General features: G+C 38.9%; 1 protein-coding gene across 1 annotated transcript in view; it reads right to left on the bottom strand.

The window, feature by feature from the left end:
* The window catches only part of MAP3K9 (mitogen-activated protein kinase kinase kinase 9), a 50,125-nt gene that overhangs the window by 18,729 nt on the left and 11,610 nt on the right, over window positions 1-19,786 (bottom strand). Inside the window, exons 2-3 of the mRNA XM_050897064.1 lie at window positions 8,414-8,594; window positions 791-939 (exon numbers count right to left, since the gene is read on the bottom strand). Coding sequence (XP_050753021.1) covers window positions 791-939; window positions 8,414-8,594 — 330 coding nt within the window. The remainder of the gene's footprint in view (window positions 1-790; window positions 940-8,413; window positions 8,595-19,786) is intronic.

The following is a 19,786-nucleotide window of genomic DNA, read 5'->3' as shown; positions in this document are numbered from 1 at the left end:
TTTTCTTTCTGCCAGATAAGTATAAAAATGTTTACTAAATATAAACACCTGGAAATCCTTGGGAATATGGGCACCGAAAAAAACCACTAAAGGTACTACTGTGAGAGAGGGAGGGAGGAACAACTGAAGCTCAGGAGATAAGTAGTTGCAATAGCCAGCAGAGCAGGTCACATAGGTACACCCCAAAAGCTACCTCACAGAATCCTTTTTAATAACTACAGCAGCTCTGATAGACTCCTATATTTCTTTCATCCATATATAGCCCACCTTGGGCATGAACTATCTCCACACACAAAGCAGAAAATCACATCATTCTGACTGAAAATTTGGGTGTTTTCAAATGTCAAAGCCACACTTAAACCCTGTCCCTGAAGTGTCAGTAGGAAAAAGTTTCATTCCAAATCCATCTGACACTGCCTAGTAAGATGTTCAAGCTATGGATTTCAAAACAAGTTGAAGACTTCAAACTAGACGAAAATATGTGAAGTTTTGGTGTTGGTGAGTCTTCACTACTAGAAAACAACAAGCTAGATAACAGTAATAGCCCTCATCTTCCTATAAAGCCAGTTGATAAAAAATGGCAGGGAAATTTCTTTCACATACTACTCTTGTAATAGAGTAACTGTCACAGCACACTAACAGCCAAGCCTAGCTCCCATAATATCTTGCACCATTGAATAAGGCCGTTTGAGAAATCTGTGTTCTTAGGAATCAAGACCAACACAAGGAGGCAATGCCCAACAGCACTCTAGAAACAGCACAAACCATACTCACAGCACAGCTTGCTTACCTTCCATGAGTTTGGCAAAAGGCTCTGGACATGTGGAAGGGATTGGAAGGGCAAGTTTATTCATGGCAACACCGTATGCTACTGCAAGACCATCAATTCCTCGGAATGGTACTTCTCCTGTTAGCAGTTCCCAAAGCAGCACACCGTAACTACCAGGAAGAAAACAGAAAAGAGAATAGGTGTTTGACTTTAACACACTCTTTGTTAAGGAACAAGAAAGTACCTGAACCTATCAGGGTGAGCTTGGTACACTGAAGAAACTGCAGTTTTCTGGACAAGCTCATCATGGCTGCCAACCTGGTGAAGTGCCTTATTTTACCCGCTTTTTTTAATAAGACTGAAATAAGATGCCATTTTCACCTTCTGGGCATAAATAATTTTCTCTCTGGAAACTGGGAACAATCTGAAAAACATTAACATAAATCTTCTAACTAATTTAGCAAATTTCAAACCAGAACCCAGTGAAACTCTCAAAAATGTGAAGGATGGTTGTTTGGTGGGTTGTCATTTTTAAAAGTAAGTGAAAAATACTCCTTCAGAATTAAGTTGTTCTTAAGATCTTCCATGAAATATTAACTATGACGTCATGGAAATAGTTCCAGGACTGTTCTCCCCCCAGGTATACAACAAACAACATACCCTCAGAATATTCTCTCTGCTTCTAGGAAACCTGAGCCAGAGACAGCTTCTTCATACTTAGTGACCTGACAGTTTTTTCTTCCATTGATCTGTCTTATTCTCTTCTGAACCCATTTACTGTCCACTATGTTCTGTGGTAGTAAGCTCCACAAATTTAATGATGCATTGCCAAAAAATACTTCCGTGTGTTTGTTTTGAGCTTGCCACTTGGTAATTTCATTTGCTTCCCTGTAGTTCTTTCAATACAAGGAAGAGTGAACATATGTTCCCTATTAGCTTCTTCCATGCCATCCAGGATTTCACAGGCTCCCACTACATCCTGCCTAAATCATCTTCTTTCCACCCCCCAAAATCCTAATCTAGCTAAATCCTAATCTAGTTACTCTCCTGAACAGAAGCCATTTCGTATCTTTCATTGACCTTGACATTTTCTGTTGGAATGACCAAAACCACACGAAGTTTTAAAGACATGGGAAGAGCACAGTATTTCCTGTTTTCTTCTTTATTTCTTTCCTATTAAATTTTAATTTGCCACTTGCCTTTCTGAGTCCTTACAAAATGAGCTAGGTTACCCACAGTAACTCCAATATCTTTTTACTGAATCCTAAGAGCAAAATTTAGAGCCCATCATTGTACATATGAAATTCTCCTATGGGTACTACTTTGTATTCATTACCATTTCATCTATTTTATCGTTCAGTATAGTAAAACTTTTCCTCAGTCTCTGCAGTAGATTAATTTTTCTTATCCTGAATAACTTGGTATCATCAACAAATGTTACCTAACCATTTATTGCTTTTTCAAATCACTTATGATTATGTTGAATACAGAATTCCCCACCAAGAAAACTGATTTATTCCTTTAGTAATTAAGAATTGACTAAGTGATGGGAAACAGACTTGCCCTCTTTTCCCACATCAATTTACTTTCTTTAAAAGCTTTTGACGAAAGATTTTGTTGAAAGTTTTTATAAATCCAAATATGGTATAAGCAATCTTACCACTTGTCCACATACTCAGTAACTCCTTCAAGAATTTTCATTTTTTCACAAAATATGATTTCCTTCTACAAAAGCTGACTCTTCCCCAGATATGCTCATATGTCCACCAGCTCCCCGCTCCTTAGTGCTGTTTCTACCATTCAGTAGAACTGAAAATCAGACTTGCTGATCCTCAGGAAGCTCTTTTAAGACCTGTCATCATGTTTGCTGCCTTCCATTTCTCTGGTATTAAGGCAGCCTTAAGCAACAGATTACACAGCACAGCTATTAACTCAGCTGGCGCTCTCCTGTTCCTGTAGGAATCTTGGGTGTTACTGTAAATCCCAACAATTTGTTACTGTTCATTTTATCAGTCAGTTTTAACACCTCCGTGGACAGTACTTCAGTATGAGATGTCCTCCAGCTCGGCTCCCTTAAAAAGAAATTTTCAGCTTAAAAAGACTCTCTTTGCTCCATTCTAGCAGACACAAGTCACTAAGTTTTTTCTGCTATAGCCTTATCTTCTTTGCACTCTTACATCTTGGTCACCTCTGGGCCATATGTTCTCCTGCAGGGTTCTCACCTGTGCTGCATCTGAAAGCAATATATTTGGTTTTATGCTTTTTGCAAGACTCTCCTCAAAACCCTTTTAATCTTCTTGAGTGTTTTATGTTCAACTTACCAGCACTTAAGTCCATACCTAATTTTCCTCGTTTGGATACAGGTTCAACTTTTTGAAGTATGTCTTCCAGTAGTCTCTTCTACATAGTCTTCTTCATTCATTTAAAGTCTTTCCTATGCATTTGCTCTGAGCTTTAACATAGCGTCCTTAAAAGATATCCATGTTGTGTGTTCCCCTTTTGTTGTTTTTACACAAAATTGCTCAATGTTGTCATTAATCTCCTTGAGATTAAACACTACTGTAATGGACTAATTTTTCTTAATTGCTCTTGCAAAGATATTGAATCTAAGTATACATGTATTTTGACCATGGTCCTATTGTACAATTTTGAAGGCCTCCTAAGCACACCTGAAGACCAAATGAAAAACTGCTTCTCCTCCTAAAAGCTCTCTGAATAGCTGCTCCATGAAACAGCCATTTCTGAAGCTAAACAATTAATCTCTTCTTGTTTCAAAGCAACAATTGCCCTATCCATTTGGGAGTAAGCAAAATTTTCATTATCACAACCTGTACTCTTGCAATCTCCCCCCGACCCTGCCAAGTCTTTAACATTCATTATAACTGCTGCTACCTTAGTTGGACAGTCTTAATACTACTTCTCCTATTTAGATATGGAATTTCAGTCACTAGAGATTCCACCTTTGCTGCTAACACAGCTAGTTTACTTTATTAAGAAAAATATCATATTTTTTCACCTACACAATCTTTTGCATTTTTCCTATGTGATTCATACTCTTGATATTATAATGATAATTATAATTGATTATTTCTTTCCATCAAGGTTCTCAGTTTCCTACTGTCTCAAGAGCCTCATTTGAAAAAAATAAACAGGAGTTTAAGGGTTTCCCATTTTCTTTTCGGCCTCCTAGGATTCATAAGACACTCAAAGAAAATGAATACTAGACTGAATATATATTTGGCCAGTCTCAATCTGATTGATCATTCATGCTGCTCCTCAGTTTGGATGTGAGTGTTGATATCAAAAGGTAGGAAAAACTATGAAAGAGTTGTGTTATTACCTTACCACTAGTGCTGGATAAAGTATGGATTAGATATTTCTCTTAATGCAATGGTTAGGAAAGCACTATTGATGCACTCAAAGCATTTCTTCTGCAGGGTAATTTTTAAAAGACAAAGGAATGGATAGATTGGCGTTTCTTCTAATGTGACACCAGAGGTATATATTGCAGGAAAGGTCACTTTGTTTCTGACAAAACTGAATGCCACCTCTTCCTCACGTACTTATAGTTCATTGCCAAGAATACGCTTCCACAGAACTAGTGAAACACTGCTTTGTGGCATTTGAGCAACAATCATCCCAAGTGATTAAACAGCAAGAGAGGTGCTGAACAGAGTGTTTTCCATTAACTCTCAAGCAGGGGATTGGGAATTACAAAGGAAAAAGCCAGACACAGAAGAGATTTATACAAAAAAGGCACAGGAAGAAAGAATCAAGGGCCTCTCCTCATTCTCATCAGGGAGGAAGAAAAACTGATCAAGCTTATTTATTTTTCCAGCACCCAGCAGTAATTTTTGGACTTTAATTACAAAATGAACCATGTGATAGAGACCATGTGTCCAAGTCAACTGACACTTGTATGAATAATTAACCATCTCCCAGTGATCGAGTAATCCCTTAAGCCATTTAACATCAGGTTCAATCCTACACACTGGATTTACAGGGAGAGGGAGGCTGGAGGTCTGCAGGATTGCACATGTGATTTTGCCACCTCCCTTTAAGTCTGTGAACTTCAGTGGAAAAAAAAAAAACCAAAAGTGATTTATTTTCACTGTTATTGTTCAATGGCATTTGTACCATAGGCTCCTCTTATGCATCTCCCTAGGTTCAGCACTTTCCATGAGAAAGGAACTACCAGCCCAACAAGGGGATCCCAGCAACAACAGAAACTAGAATATTACTTTTGTTAAAAAGTAATGAAGTTTTTTTCTTAATGGCTATTAACAGTTAGCATTTTGCATGTTATCAGACTGGCAGTTCCGAGGTGACATTTCCTGTTTATTTCACAACAGTCAGTTGCGTACACTTCTCCCACCTGAGCTTCTACCAATACTGCTAGTCAACACTTATCTACCAGGTACTGAAGTCTTGCCAGTGCTTCATTACACACAGAAGACTACAGAAGCCTGCAAGCAGTCAGTTGTGGATGGAAGTGATTGCCAACACTTGATTCAAATAAATGTTCTAATGACTGAAGTTCCTGCACCCACCACTGAATGCCTGAAACATCCTGATCCACTAATCAGATGGGTTTCGGTAGTTCTGCTATTCCATTCCTAAATGAAAATTAAATTCCTAATTATTTCACTGGTCTCAGAGTAGATACATCTTAAAAGCATCTAAATTGAGGAACACAGGGAACTCAGATGAAGGCTGTATGGTGGCTTTATATTCCGCATACCAATCATATTGACGACATGATTGTCTTTTAAGCAGCACAAGTCAAAAATGAAGTGTGCAGCAAACAAGAAATACATCTAAGCAGTTAAAATGACAGGGAAATTTGTATTATATGCCTACTAACATTAGCTTGCTGTACAGTACTGGATAAGCTGCAATATCTGTGCTTCAACTTCACCTCTGTAAATGCAAAGCAAATATGTAACTCTCCTCTCAAACACAGATTTACAGGAACTGACATATTTAAATAAAACCATAGCTTCTTTGTCCTCTGTGCAATATAAGCACAAGGTTTCTGCTGTATATCTAAAGCTTGTGGGTGCAGCACAGCAATATTCATAGCAACAAATTTTCACTAGCAAGATGTACTAAGTACTGTTGTTATCAACAAGCTTTACAGTGGCCCAGACCCTGGTGATAGACACCAGTGTGTGGGAGCATTCCTCAGCCTTTTAAGTTTTTTGCCAACCCTCCTTTAGAGTGGGACAAAAAAAACAGATTGAGTTTTTTAAATGGAGCTTGATACATGTTTTGAAAGGAATTGCATGAAGCAGTTATTTATGATGAGATAAGACTGACTCAGGAAATTTCAGTCCTGGTCAGCTTTCAGTATCTTCTTCACCTATTTGTGCAGCAAGAACGCAAGCAGAACAAGATTCTTGTTAAAAGGCTGGGCAACAATTCAGCCAGTAGTATTATTCTAATAAGCTTTAAAGAAAAAGTGTTGAAATAAAAGGGTTTGTGAATGTTAGAGACAGAGACAGCCAATTTTGTTGATGCTGCACAGACTAACTGGAAGGTTGTCAGGCAAAAAACTCCCTCGACTCCAGTGATTAACCAAGGGATGAAGTGGACAAGAGGAGGGGCAAGTCTAATAGGATAAAAAAAGTTCATCCTGTTAAGAATTTCAAGTTGCATCCTTGGCTGGGGACAGGATTTATTACAGATGTCTGTGACTGCTTTTGTAAAATCCAGTGCTTACAATTATTGACACACTAGTAGTGACGGCATTGGCAAGTATTTGTCCTCTGCATACATGCCTCAAACACCATATTCTTTTCAGCTTATTTAACTGTGACTTGAGGTTTTGGCCACCAGAGAGAGAAGGCTTATTCAGAGACAGTATAACAGCTCTCTTAATGGTGATGACCCTCTGTTTAAGGAAGAGCACTGACAGGAACTCAACCTGTTTTCAAGGGAAGACTGGTAACTATAAAAAGAGACAGTGATAAAGCAATCTTAAAAATAGAAACACAGCATTCTGAAAAACTAACAAATAATTTAAGTTATTTACAATCCTTCAGTCCTGAAGTGATTCACAGTCCTTAAGTCAATGACCAAACTGGTATTTTTGCACAGGTATAGAGGCACTTGAGCTACCTTCATGAAGATCACCAACTGACCTGTTAAGTCTTATCTTTTTTAAAATGAGGTCATACTGGTACAGCATATCTACTGATCTGTTTACAGCGTGCCTGGATTAGTAAAGTTACAATCACCGGGAAATTGTTTCCCCCTTCCCTTCTCCCTCTCCCCCAGGTTACCCTTAAAGGCCATTCCTGGCACTGTTTCAGAGAAGAGCAAATTGAGGTTTGAGCTTGACAAGCTGTGTACAAACCAGTACTGTCATCATGTGCACAGAAAAGGTGCACAGCCTTGAGGTTTACATTTCTGCCAGACTTCACGCAGAATAAAAGCCTGGTTCTTGCTCAATTCGTCTCAGAATAACTACAGAGGCTATCACATTTAATTACAGAGTCAGAATTTTACCCACACCATTAGTGTGCAAAATACCAGTTCACAGACTTAGCACGAGGCAATACATTATCTATTCAGCAAAACTGGATAAGGAAAATGAAAATCCCCACACCAAATCTCTGCCCTAACAGCGAGACAATTCTGCCAGCTGGGATATTACTTTATCCTGACAGATTTCACAGCATGCACGCACTTGTGTGGGAGCATTACTGGCCAGTGACAGAATCTTACTGCTCTAAAGATGAAGTCACCCTGACATTTCAATACCTCTCTCCCCACAGGAAAAGCAAAATTCCATCTACTTCATCTGTTTCAGATGTTCAGTACTAATTCTAAGTCACACAGCATCCAGAAAAGTCACTGTCCTAGAGCTATTTACTGAATTCTGGATTTACCAATTCACTTAATGGTCATATTCAAACTCAATTTCTGGAAGTCTATGGGCCGACCCTTACACTCCTCCTACCAAAGTAACTCTTATTCTCAAAAATCCCAGTGCATGAATGGAAAAGACAATATTTACATGCAAATTACTACTTATGGACTACATACTCAGATGGACCTAGAGAAGAGATTTATTATTTTACGTGAAAGACTAGAAGGGTGGAAATAATTCATAAGATTATTATGAAAGTGAAAAACATTGTATCCAGGCTGAAACTGCATAGGGAATTTGATTGTGTACAGTGTGTTTGTGTACATATACATCAGTGACAGATTACTACCAAAACATAAAATGATCCTACTGTTGATAAAACAGTAAAAAAGTAGTAATTTTAAGTACTTCACAGATTGGTTTATGGCCTTTGACTATGTCAGCCAATAGCCAAATAAGCACAAAAAGTTTGTTTTAGATAAAGCAGGGGGAATTGGGATTATAAATCCTAGGATAATCTAAATTTAAATTCACTGAACAACAGAAGTTTAGAGGCATGCAGGAGCTGGTCCACCACTTTCTACAGTAAAAAACTGTTTACAATTAATACAAAGTAGTCTGAAAGTCTGATAGGTGGAAAGCTGGCGGATAAAGTTTTCTTAAGACCTGAACTTTAATATTTGGTTCACCATTACTCATTCTTAAACATAAAAGAGGTTTCCTGGCCTAGTTATTCTTTAGTATCCAATCACTTAATGCCAAATCAATACCTCCACACATCGCTGCCTTTGGAGAACATGGAGGAGCGGATGACCTCAGGAGCCATCCAGGCATATGTCCCAGCTGCGCTCATTTTGGTAGTTTTATGCCATTCCCTGGCCAAGCCGAAATCCGTGATCTTCAATATCTTGTTGCTCAGATCTCCGTTTTCCACCTTTTCGAGTATCAGTACTGGAGAAAAGGGGGGAGGGAGGGGGGGGAGGGAGGGGAGGAATAAAAGGTATGCAGAGTAAAGCTAGTATTTATGCAAAAAAGATCCTCCTGGAGATCTCCCAAATTTCAAGATTCTCCCTGACTTTAGTTATTCTAACATACCACACTCCATTACAAGTTATTTCAAGCTGACCCCTTCATCTGACAAGTGAAAAGCTGTCTAGCAAATAACTTCAAATTTAACCAAAATATCAAGCCCCAGAGAACAAATAGATAATAACAAAATTAATATAGTGCCTAGCGTCATTCTGTATAATAATTCTCTGCTAAGAGGAAGTGAACCACTGTAACTTCTAGAAATCCAGATAAGGGAAGACATTTCCTAATTAATCCCCTCCCAGCAAGCCAGTAATAGCATCTTTTTCTTGAACTGCTTAGAGAACTTTTTTTTCAAATCCAGATACACACACAGGCTGGATATACCCTTCATGTAAATGTGTTAGGAGTGGAAGCTCTATGTGCACAGATTTTTTTTAAAGTCACAATTAAAAAAAAGATTTATGATCAGTAATAACATGCCCAATTCAAGACTTCATATACACCACCATGTTATAGATTCCCTCCCCCATCATTATGAAACTATTTTTTTTAGTTAAGCTGCCAAAGTTTCTACCATGTTTCAGTGGCAAAGGAGTCTATACCCAAGAACTTCAAAAAAACCTTGAGGCTGAACTCAAGAATGCTTTGGTGTAAGGCACATGTTCCTCTTCACCCAGAAAGCTGTACTGTCACACCACTCTGAAATGAGTGTAAACCAGAGGCCAGAAGCATCCACTCTGCTTTAGCAGCACCTCATTATCCTCTTTATCTTAATGTACAGTGACCACACAAGTTGTGCCAGCAATGTAACATCAAGCAACAGAATATAATAGGCCACTAAACTTCCATAACTAATGTAGCCATAAGCCTATGAAATGATTTTCAGCCACTCTGTAAAGGGCCACAAAGAAAAAAATATTTGTATTACCATTAGTCCACTTACTTCACAGCAAAAGGCATCAAGCCACTAATACACCATCATTATGCAGCTACTCTGTTTTTAATGTTATTACAGACACAGGTTCTTAGAAAACAAGAGGGTTTTTTTCCCTTTCTATGTATGTGTGTGTGAATTGCAAAAAAAAAAAAACCCAACCAAAAAAACCCCAAACCCAAAACCAAACAATCATGGATTATAATGAAATCTATAAAAGGCAAAAGCATTGCAAAAATTACAGTACATACAAAAATCATCTTCAGGACCATTTTTAGCAGTCCATGAAAAGACAAGTATCAGTCTCAAGCTAACACAGCTTTTTTGAGGGGGGGGGGGGGGGGAATCTTACATTTCTTCTCATACTTCCCTCCAATAATCAAAATAGGATTTCCCATGAAATAAAAGCCAAAAGTGTTATTTGAACCCTTCTACATAATAAGCAATACACATCTAAATGTTAAAATATTGCATTTACTTTTATTGAAGTTAAACAAACTGTCTGTTCTCTGAAAATTAAAAAAACCTGCTACCCTTTCTACAAGGCTTCAGAATTCAGAAAATACTACCTCATTAAAGATTTTTGTGGGCCAGCTCAAGTTGTGAATGAACTAGACTTATGGTTAAGCTCTTGGTTCTTGCTTCTTTTTCAAAAATTCCTTTCTAACATTACTGAATGCTCCATTTTCCTAATTGCAGAGGAAGGAGGAGCTTGAGGCCTAGAGTTACTATTCTCTTCATTTGGGCAAAAGCGTATGTATTTTTAGAGCCACATTTCAGTGTAGAACAGAACTACCACAAGAAACAAAAAGGTACAGAAGACGACTTCCTTTGTGCTTCTTCTTCAAGTCTTAACTTTTTTTCCTGCTTTCTCGCAGATGAAGAACTGCTAAGAGAAATTGCTAACAAATTGCTCATTGATTGCAAGAGTGAAAAACTTCCTAGAATATACGTACTAGAGTTTCCTCTTCTAGCATGTACCCACTCTGCCTAAAGAGCTGGCAAAATAATAAAATCTAATTTTAAATTTAAATGCAGTAATATAGAGATATACAGTGAAGTTGTAAAGGCAAAGTAAAACTTTGAAAGAAGAAAGCATGTGTTTGTTGTTTGCTTGCTTCCCTCCATAAGCACAATGAGCAACAAGCAAATTTGTTGTTCACAAGCTAGATCATATTCTGTCTGAATGAGCTCAATAGCAAGACAGAGAGCCAGATATCACAGTTGGGTTATACATACCTTCCTGGCAAGAGGTTATTTAAATCTTATTACCTTGATTTGTATTAAGTTGTAACAAAACAATTAGTACTTACACAGATTTTTTTGTATCCATGAACTTGCTCTTTTGACAGATGTAGGCTAAGCAAGATAAATTACCATGACAAAAGACCACAGAGAAGGACAATGAAAGAGCTGGATTTATTGCAAGTCCTTGATTCCTTAGTTACATCCTTGGCTCCCCTCCTATTTCCTTGTAATAACTGCTTGGGATAATAATCCTGCAACTCAAAATTGTAAAAATTAATTTTAAGATTTGTATCTCTCTCCAGCATCTGTTTCAGTTCTCCTTATCTTGGTCAGCATCAACAGGCTCACTTGTAGCTACTAGGAGTCTCCCTAGCCCATCTGTCAGATTTTCAAACCGAAAACCTTGACTCTCCCTCTTGTGTTTGCTCAGATTTCAATGAATAATCTTGTAAATAGGTGAAATACAAATTCCTTTCAGTTTTCTCCTTAAAAATATCTTTTACGGAGAACACAAGCCGGTTGCTAGGACACTGCAAATGCATTTCACTCACGCTAATCAACATAGTCTCATTTGCTTGTGAGCTTTATCTACAACCAGTTATTACCTCTTGTTTAATACTTTGAGTGCAAGTTCTCTTCTGCAAGTGCTATTTCTTCTGCACTCATATTAGTCTACCACAATACGAAACACAAATAAGCAACATACTTCCTACACTTACAGCGTTAACACACCTTTCCATCTTTGAATAGACTTGATCACTCAGGACACAGTTAACAGTGGCCAGATGATCAGTCTAACAAAAAAAATTCAGACACAAATATAGAGCACCTACACCAAAACGGCAGCTAATCTGCCAAGGCAGTAAATCTTCTCATTCTGGTCTGGTGATTTAAAAGATCTGCATGAGATAAAGAGGTTTAAAAAAAAGCAGAAAATTGAACTGAAAATCTTTCACATTCCCAGCCTTAAAAAGAGAAATTGTTTGGCAGCAAAGATACTGGGCCTAGTTTTCAGGCAAGTGGGGAAGAAGGAGAGCCGAATCAGCAGGAACATGCAGAATGTGCGTCAGCTTGTTAGTGATGGATCACCGTTTCCCCACTCCAGCAGGGCCCATGCAAGAAATCTCTTCCTGCGTGCACGCACAGAGCCAGCCAAGTTGTAGATGAAGGTATGCTACGTACTACTGCTCCTAACAACTCAAAAACATCTCTTTCCTCTGTAGCACAGGCTAAAAGCTGATCTTAAGCAGCATGGGTAGGAGCCAACTGGCAGTGTGCAAAAGGGACTGGTGAAGCAAACCACGTATTACAAGCACATTCAGACAGCTTTGAGGATCCAACTGCTACAGCAAAACAACTTAATATAGCAAATCACCAATACCATGTTCTTCGCATGCTGCAAGTGCGAAGCAAAGCATGGGGGCTTAAACTAGCATTAAAAATTGTTAGCAACTTTAGGTGAAGGGTATCATGAACATGTGTGCTTAGAGGAGTAATAATCCAGAAGTGCTCACATACATTTTCATATATTCCTGAAAGACTTGGAACTTGTCCTCCGGAAAATAAGCATTTGACAATGAGAAATTAATTACAGCTCAGATGAATTCTGTCCAGCAAGACAGCTCTTCCATATGTCAAGGTGTCCCAGCGGAGACAATGAGAAAGGAATATGATCCAAATAGGCCTTGGTATCTCCTAGCAAGACCTTCCCTGGGTCAGGTAGTCATCCAAATACAGGTACAAATGATTTCGATGTGTAATTTCAACTACTAAGAATTTATTAAGAACTTTATTACCCCAAGGACTCTCAAGAATCATTACTGGTAATGACTTGATCCCACTGTTTAATATCTTGAAAGCCAGGCAGACTGCAAGTGCTGAAAGACAACAGTCTGTCGAGACACATTAGGTCTGAGCTTAGAGAGATATAAAGGTAGAAATGAAACAGTGGGCCTTCTCTTATCTAGGTTATGATGAAGACAGTCTTTTTTCTTTGAAGTGAAAATGTCTATTGAGGTTCCTCCATATTCTTTGAGAACATCTTTGGTGCCTTACATGAAGCATCAAGGATATTTTCATATCAGACTCTTGTGAGATAGCTTCCTGAAGTACAGAGAAAAAAAGTACTCACCATATAAACAAAGGGGTGTGTTAGGTAACCAAAGGCAATAAGCCAACACTTACTGGTTTGATGATGAGACAGACTAACTAGCAAATAGTATAAGGCAGAATTCAAAGATCATTTGACAAGACTCAGCCTGGTGTAGTCCTTAGTCAAACTGTCTGACATTACAGCAAGTAAATGAACAACTGTGTATTGCTAGAGATGAGAAAACTTGTCATCGTTGTATTTTTCAGTACTTTTTAACACGGGTTTCCATCTATGTGATGCTTTGGCTTCTGCTCAGGACAAAACAAGTTGCAGTAACAAAGAGGAAAGGCAGCACTGCATGGCTTGCTTTCATCACTAACTTTACAGCATTTTCAGTCGTCTCTAAGTAGTTCAGAGCTATAGGTGGCAGTTGGCAGCCTACTCTCTGAAGATTTAGGATAGCCTATGCTTGGGACTTTGATACTTCATGTACAATTACCATCATGCTCACAGTACTAACTGCAGCACCCAGGCCTGTAAGACCATCCCAGCTACTAAACAGTCTTTCTTAATCGTGTCCTTTAATTTGTCTTTGTTGCCATGAGTGAACTCATGGAGAGTTCAACTCATCAAGATCCATATTATCAGAGAATCATCCTTAGTCAACAAGTCCTGGCATCGACCCCTGCAGAATCACAGTAATGTGGAAGAGTATAATTTCCACAAGAACAAGTCCAGTTGCTCAAGATATGGTTTGATTTAGTTGTTTTGACTATTGAAGCAATAGTTAAGAGGCCAGAGCCAAAGCAAACTGATAAAGTTTACAAAGAGCATCTTCAGTACATTCTGCAGATCACTGAATGCTGGCCATTAACCGATCTTTCACCAGGTCTAATACTCTTCAGTTACTAGGCAACACCAGATGCTGAAACAAAAGTGTCATTAGAGACTCCTCATACAACTGGCATTTCTCACTCCAGTCTCAATCTGCACAAAGAGTGATGGGGAGTTAACTCAGCCAATGCTGGTATCATTGAAAGATGGTTTCTTAGTTAGTAAGGGGGGGTGGGAGGGGGAAGAACTGATACTGTACCCAAGATTCTCTTATCCTTGTTTGTGATTTGAGCTAGCAGCTTTTCTAGCAGAGTTGGAAGTGATGGAAATCAACTTCTTGAGGTCAGGTGAAGCCAGTTTACCTTCTCCAGTTTAAGTATCATTCTGTATGTGTATTAATAGCTAGCAGGCTTTTGACAGAATCCAATGTCAGTCTTACTGAAAGTAATCAAGTCTTTAGAAGTACACAGATCCCAGTGATACCAGATCCCAAAGGGGATGATTCTCAGTTTCATGAGTCACAGCTGTATATCAGTGACATCAAGAAGAATGAGGCGTTTTTTTTCAAGAGCCAGGCCCAACTCAGATGCTTTTGTTGTTTAAACAAAGATTTGTACTGAAAATAGACCTCACAGAAACAGACCCACTGAAGTATGACTGACACAGTGGTATCTGACACAGTCAGCTTTTCCTCATGCTCCACCCCATTCCACATTATTATGCTTTACTAGAAAGACAAAAACATCTGCCTTAGTATTCAAAGCAATACAAAAAGCAACCTGATTAAGATTTCTAAGATACCATTATATCTTTCAGCCTTCATGTAGTTGCTACTACTGGATCTTCAGTTCTGTCTTGTCATCACAAGTCATTATGGAGATGCCTGCTCTGTGGGGCACGAGACAGTGCAGGATTATTTAACAGAAGGACAGAGTTAAGGCTGCTGATGGTCTAATGAGACCTTTAAGGATGGTTCCAAAGGTGGAGCTTCATGTTAGAACATTGAACTTTCACTAGCAACTCATGAACTTGCACTAGTGTGTTTAGGATTGGGACTATATGTATCTAGGACTATTCTGTGTCCTTTCAGAAGGAGAAATCACTGCAGTGAAAACACTGAAACCTGCACCTTTAAAATTTTGTTACTGCGGACATCCTGTACTAGTACCCAAAACCACTGGTTAGTTCTAAGTAGGCAAAACAGAGAATCAAATTAATTCTGAAGGAATACAGACTGGAGTTAAAAAAAATTAACAGATTAAATGCTAGCCAAGTTTGAACTCTGCCATAAACTATAAGACAAAACTACAGAAGGGCTGCCCTGGAGGCAAGTGGTAAACGTTTCTATAGAGATGAAATTCTGTCTTGCATGCATGAAATAGATGCACACCTACCACAGCCTCACATATTAAAAAGGTGAATTTCTTCCCTTTCCCCCTCCTCCATCCTCATGGATCATTACAGTGACAGCCAGCTTGGATGAAACAAACTCACAGCATCTCAGAAGGCAGTCTCCCTAGGCTTCAAACATAGTCAGAAAAGACAAAGCCTCTCCAGAAAGGGATTCCAAGCATAAATCTAATATACATGCTCCGTAATACTCTCTACAGGAGCCTCTCTTGACTAGAGGCACATCTGTGCTCAGTGCCTAAACTCAAACCACATGAATCTCTGTGGTCTGGTATAAGTAAGCAATCTCAATTAGAGAAGTTCCCCAACACAGCAGATCTTAGAGAGCCATCTGGTGAAAACCGATTTACTCACAGTTGCAAGATTATCTCAGTGTTCTGAACTTTTTTAAAATTAAGTTTTCAGAAGTATATTGTTCTATTCGTAGAACAGCTAATATAAGTCAAACTGGTACTAATGTTAATTCAATCTTAAATAAAACTGTCCCTTGGCCCACAAAGGCAGCTGGCAGTCTTAATTCCTTGCATCTTGCACCAGTCACCATAATGATCACTGAATCAATTGAAAAGTCAATGGTGAACATCTTTGTTGAACACACAAAGCCTTACTGTAAGGAAGACCTCGTTTCCAGATATTAAACAGCTGTATTTTCATTACTCATGCATCTACCAGGAAGACATGAGATCAGATGTACAAATACACCATGACAATGTACAGACAGGGGTATAAGCTGTATATCCTTTGATCTACTTGTATCTACATTTTAATAAACCCTAAGAGGGCTGGGTAAACCACATCTAATATGTCCATATCACTCCTGCTTCTTAGCCATTGCAGTAAGAAGTTTAAAACTGCTGAGCAAACTTTGTTTTGGGAATATTCTCAACTTTATTATCGTGTTCCAACGCAAATAACTGCATTGTTGATATATTTTTTCATTCTGCTTAACGCAACTTATTTCTATTACAACATGTTTTTTCCTCTTTCCAATTATGCTAGAAGCACTAATTGGTCTGGATCTCCTTCCTTCTGCCAGAATATACACAATTCTATTCCTTTCCTTTAATTTTCTTCTTCTCAAACCCATCTACTTCTCTTCCAAACACACTCCTCTACCCTACATATAAACAGATAAACCATCTGCACTGAATCTTTCAATCCAATCACCAAAACAAACGTGATAAAGCTTTACTTGGATTTTAAGTTGGTCACTTTATAAAACCTCAGTAATACACCTCCTATTTTTCATCCAGCACCATACTACCTCCAGTATGCATGAAAAGATAGATTAAAGAGGTAGATTATTTTCACAGAAGGAAGGTTTTCACAAGGGAAATGAAGAAAATTTTTTGGGTAACAAAATTAACAGCTGCTGTTTTAATTCTCTGTTCTGCTCATACTACACCAGCAGAGCCAGAAAACATGTTATAACCTCTTCTCACAAACACAAACTTCCCCTGGAAGGCAGTAACACTGTCAGATTTTTTGCTTGTTTCTTTTAGGAGGGTTATTTTAGTTTTCAGCTACACTTCTGGATAGTTAGGAGAGGATTCTTAGTCTCCAGTGAGCCAAAGTAGTGGGAAAGAGCAAGTAGGGAAAAATAAACACTTTAACCCATGCTGGTCCAGTTGCTAGTACCATCAAAGAACTGATAGGAAGTGGCTCCTTATTTCATCTCACTGTCAAAATTAAGTGACAAGGCAGCAAAATACGGTCATATAATTGCCTTTTTCTGGTTTCTCAGCCTAGAGAAAGGATTAGGTTTATCTGCATAGTGTAGTGCCGAACAGAATACTCCTTTGCTTTGCTCGTGCTAAAAGCTGACTCATCACTTCAGAAGCAGAACAACATTCAGGGAGGAACTACTACAGTGTGATCATCCACAGCAAAAATAGCCCATTTTTATATATGAAGGTAGAGGAAAGGGGCTGCTGTCTACTGCACAAAGTGGTATGAACATCCAGGCATACCAAAATTTTCTGGCCGTACTGGCTTCACCTTCTTTAACTACTCCACTGTTGTATTCCCAATTTATTTAGCACACAGCACACCAAGAAAATACAGAACTTCCTGACTTAAGAAGCAAAAATTGATAACAATAGAATACCAAGGAAAGCAAGATTACCTTGTAATACCACCACAGTAGTTAACCACCAAACTGCCCATCGCCCCCATACTTCATGACAACAGCTGTATCCGCAACTTCACGCTCCCTCTCCCAGTCCAGAGTGTATGTGTGTGTGTATTAAGAAACACGAAAGAAATTGAAAAAAAAAAATCCAAGACAGTCTCTTGTGTGGTCCAGCTTACAGTTCACGCCAAGTCATTTACCTGTGCATGATGCTACTCAGTAAGCCTGGCACACAAGAACAGAAATCTATTAGCTAATAAACATCAAGCCTGATGGAAATGGTTACAATCATTAAGTGACGGGAGAAATAAAAAAAGAAATAAGAGAGGGACTGAGTGCAATGAGAACTGAAAGCATACAGGAAGAAATACGGAAGGCAGCAGACTAGAAGACAAGGATCCCTCCTGTAGGGGAAAAAAGCTGGATTCGTTGTCTGTGGTACACCAGGATATCTCTCTGACTTGATGGATGATTGCTGGCTTCACACTTAACTTCCATGTAACTCTTCCCCAACTGAGACAATACAGTCAGTATTTTAGTGCCAGAATACCTGCCATTCTTTTATTTAAATACTACTGTTCTAGGCAGACCATGAAACAACAGGGCTACTACCTAGTGATAAAGCAACATTAACTCACGTGTTCTATTGTTGTATTTTGAAGCTTTATCAATTCTTCATAGAGACACCTACCATTAACAGTGTTTCTAGCGTGCTAGGGTGAATAGTGGTGCTTTGAAACAGGTTGGGAGAACAATCTGAAGAAAGTATCAGAAGCTTGTTTACCAGAAATGTAAGAAAATCTGATTATGAAGGTACTTCAAGTTAGCCTGAGCTTAAAGGGAGCCCCCAGGCCTAGAGACAGAGGGGGTGGCGGTGGTCTCAGGTGAGGCCCTGACTGCAAACCACCAAACAGACACAGCAACTTGATGATGTAGAGTTCAGAAGGCCTGAAAAACCCAAAGGTGATGGAAATATCTGAATACCTGTAAGTGTCAGTGCACTTCAGTAATTCTGTTGCAGTCTTCACCAACGTTAGCACTGCTGTGGGTCAAATGGGTTGCCATCCACAATTCCAGGAATGAGGAAAGCAGTCATATCAAGACATGAGCAAAACTCCAGCAAAAGGATTTAGCCTGCAAGCACATCCCACTCATACCCACTCCCGAGAGCCCCTACCCATTATTTTGTGCTGGACTATGTAACCAGCTGATGTGGCTCTAAGGAGACAGAGTACAAGAGCTAGATGGCAGCAACAGCGATGGGTGGGTGCGAGTGACAAGAGGAATGACTATAAATAGGATAAACATGTCATCTTTGTTGTTTTACTTGGTGTAGAAACATTTAATTCTGATATTTAAATCATTACGTAGCCATCCAACTACCTGCACAGACTTAGTGAAGTTTCTTCCCCAGTCTCCCATATTCTTATCTGGACTCTTAACTAGATTTCTCCTTTAGTCCCAATGCTTCAACATATCTAGTCTTATTTTGTTAGATTGAAGAGAAGTGAGAAGACCACTACTTAAGACCTCAAGGGCTGAAACATGGCAAAGGAACTCAAACTCACATGGAATGACACTACACTACCTAACTTATCTTTTCTTTCCCAGAATAATACCATGCATTTTTGCTGCAGTTGGGTGTTTTTGCAGATCACTCCAGAGCAATTCAACCACCTATAGATACAACAGCCTAGTACCAGATTTATTTTCCCATAGGCCTTTGCTCATCTGTTACTATACGATCACTGTTTTCAACAGCAGTAAGGTCAACAGGCAGCTACAAAGAGGGGAACTAATGCTTACCCTGTCATAGCTGGAGTGTGAAAGACCATTGCTGCAGTTGAGTAGTCATTGTGGGTGGGAATATTGGACACATTTTATTTCTTCCTCCATCCTGCAAACCGAACAGCTTACTGTGGCTTCACTTACCAAAATGCAAAATAGCAAAACTTTTGTCAGATAGTGGATAAGCATCAGCCCATCCACTTCCTCCATTTAGATAATTCAAGTACTGTAAGGAGACGTATCAGATATTGAGTCCATCAAATCCCAGGTGCAAGAGCTTTACAGAAAGAAAAAGAACAGAGTAAAACCTTTACGGAAACCAATGTTTTTTCACTCCGAGACCCTTAAATGCAAAACACGAGCAGGGTTTCAAGTTCTAAAAGCTGCAAGGCTTTTCCATGGTAGGATTTAAGAGCAATCCAGACCTGTATGAGGAGGTACTACCATTAAACTTCTCCCTGCCAGCAATACAGCAGAAGTCTCAAGTGCAAGAGCTGAAGGAAACAGAGAATATTTCCATTTCCAAACAATTCCATATTTATCAAAAAACTGCTTTACACTAGTTTCAGAAGTCAGCTAAAGGCTTACGGAAGCTGAAGGTGTGCCAGAGAGGAAAAAAGTCTGATTAATATCACAGGATCCAGACTCTCCCACCCACTCATGGCAGAACGTGT

This window comes from Gymnogyps californianus, chromosome 5, assembly GCF_018139145.2.
Source record: "Gymnogyps californianus isolate 813 chromosome 5, ASM1813914v2, whole genome shotgun sequence".
NCBI lineage: Eukaryota > Metazoa > Chordata > Aves > Accipitriformes > Cathartidae > Gymnogyps > Gymnogyps californianus.
Note: the sequence above shows the minus strand (reverse complement) of the source record. Positions and strands in the feature narration are given on the sequence as shown.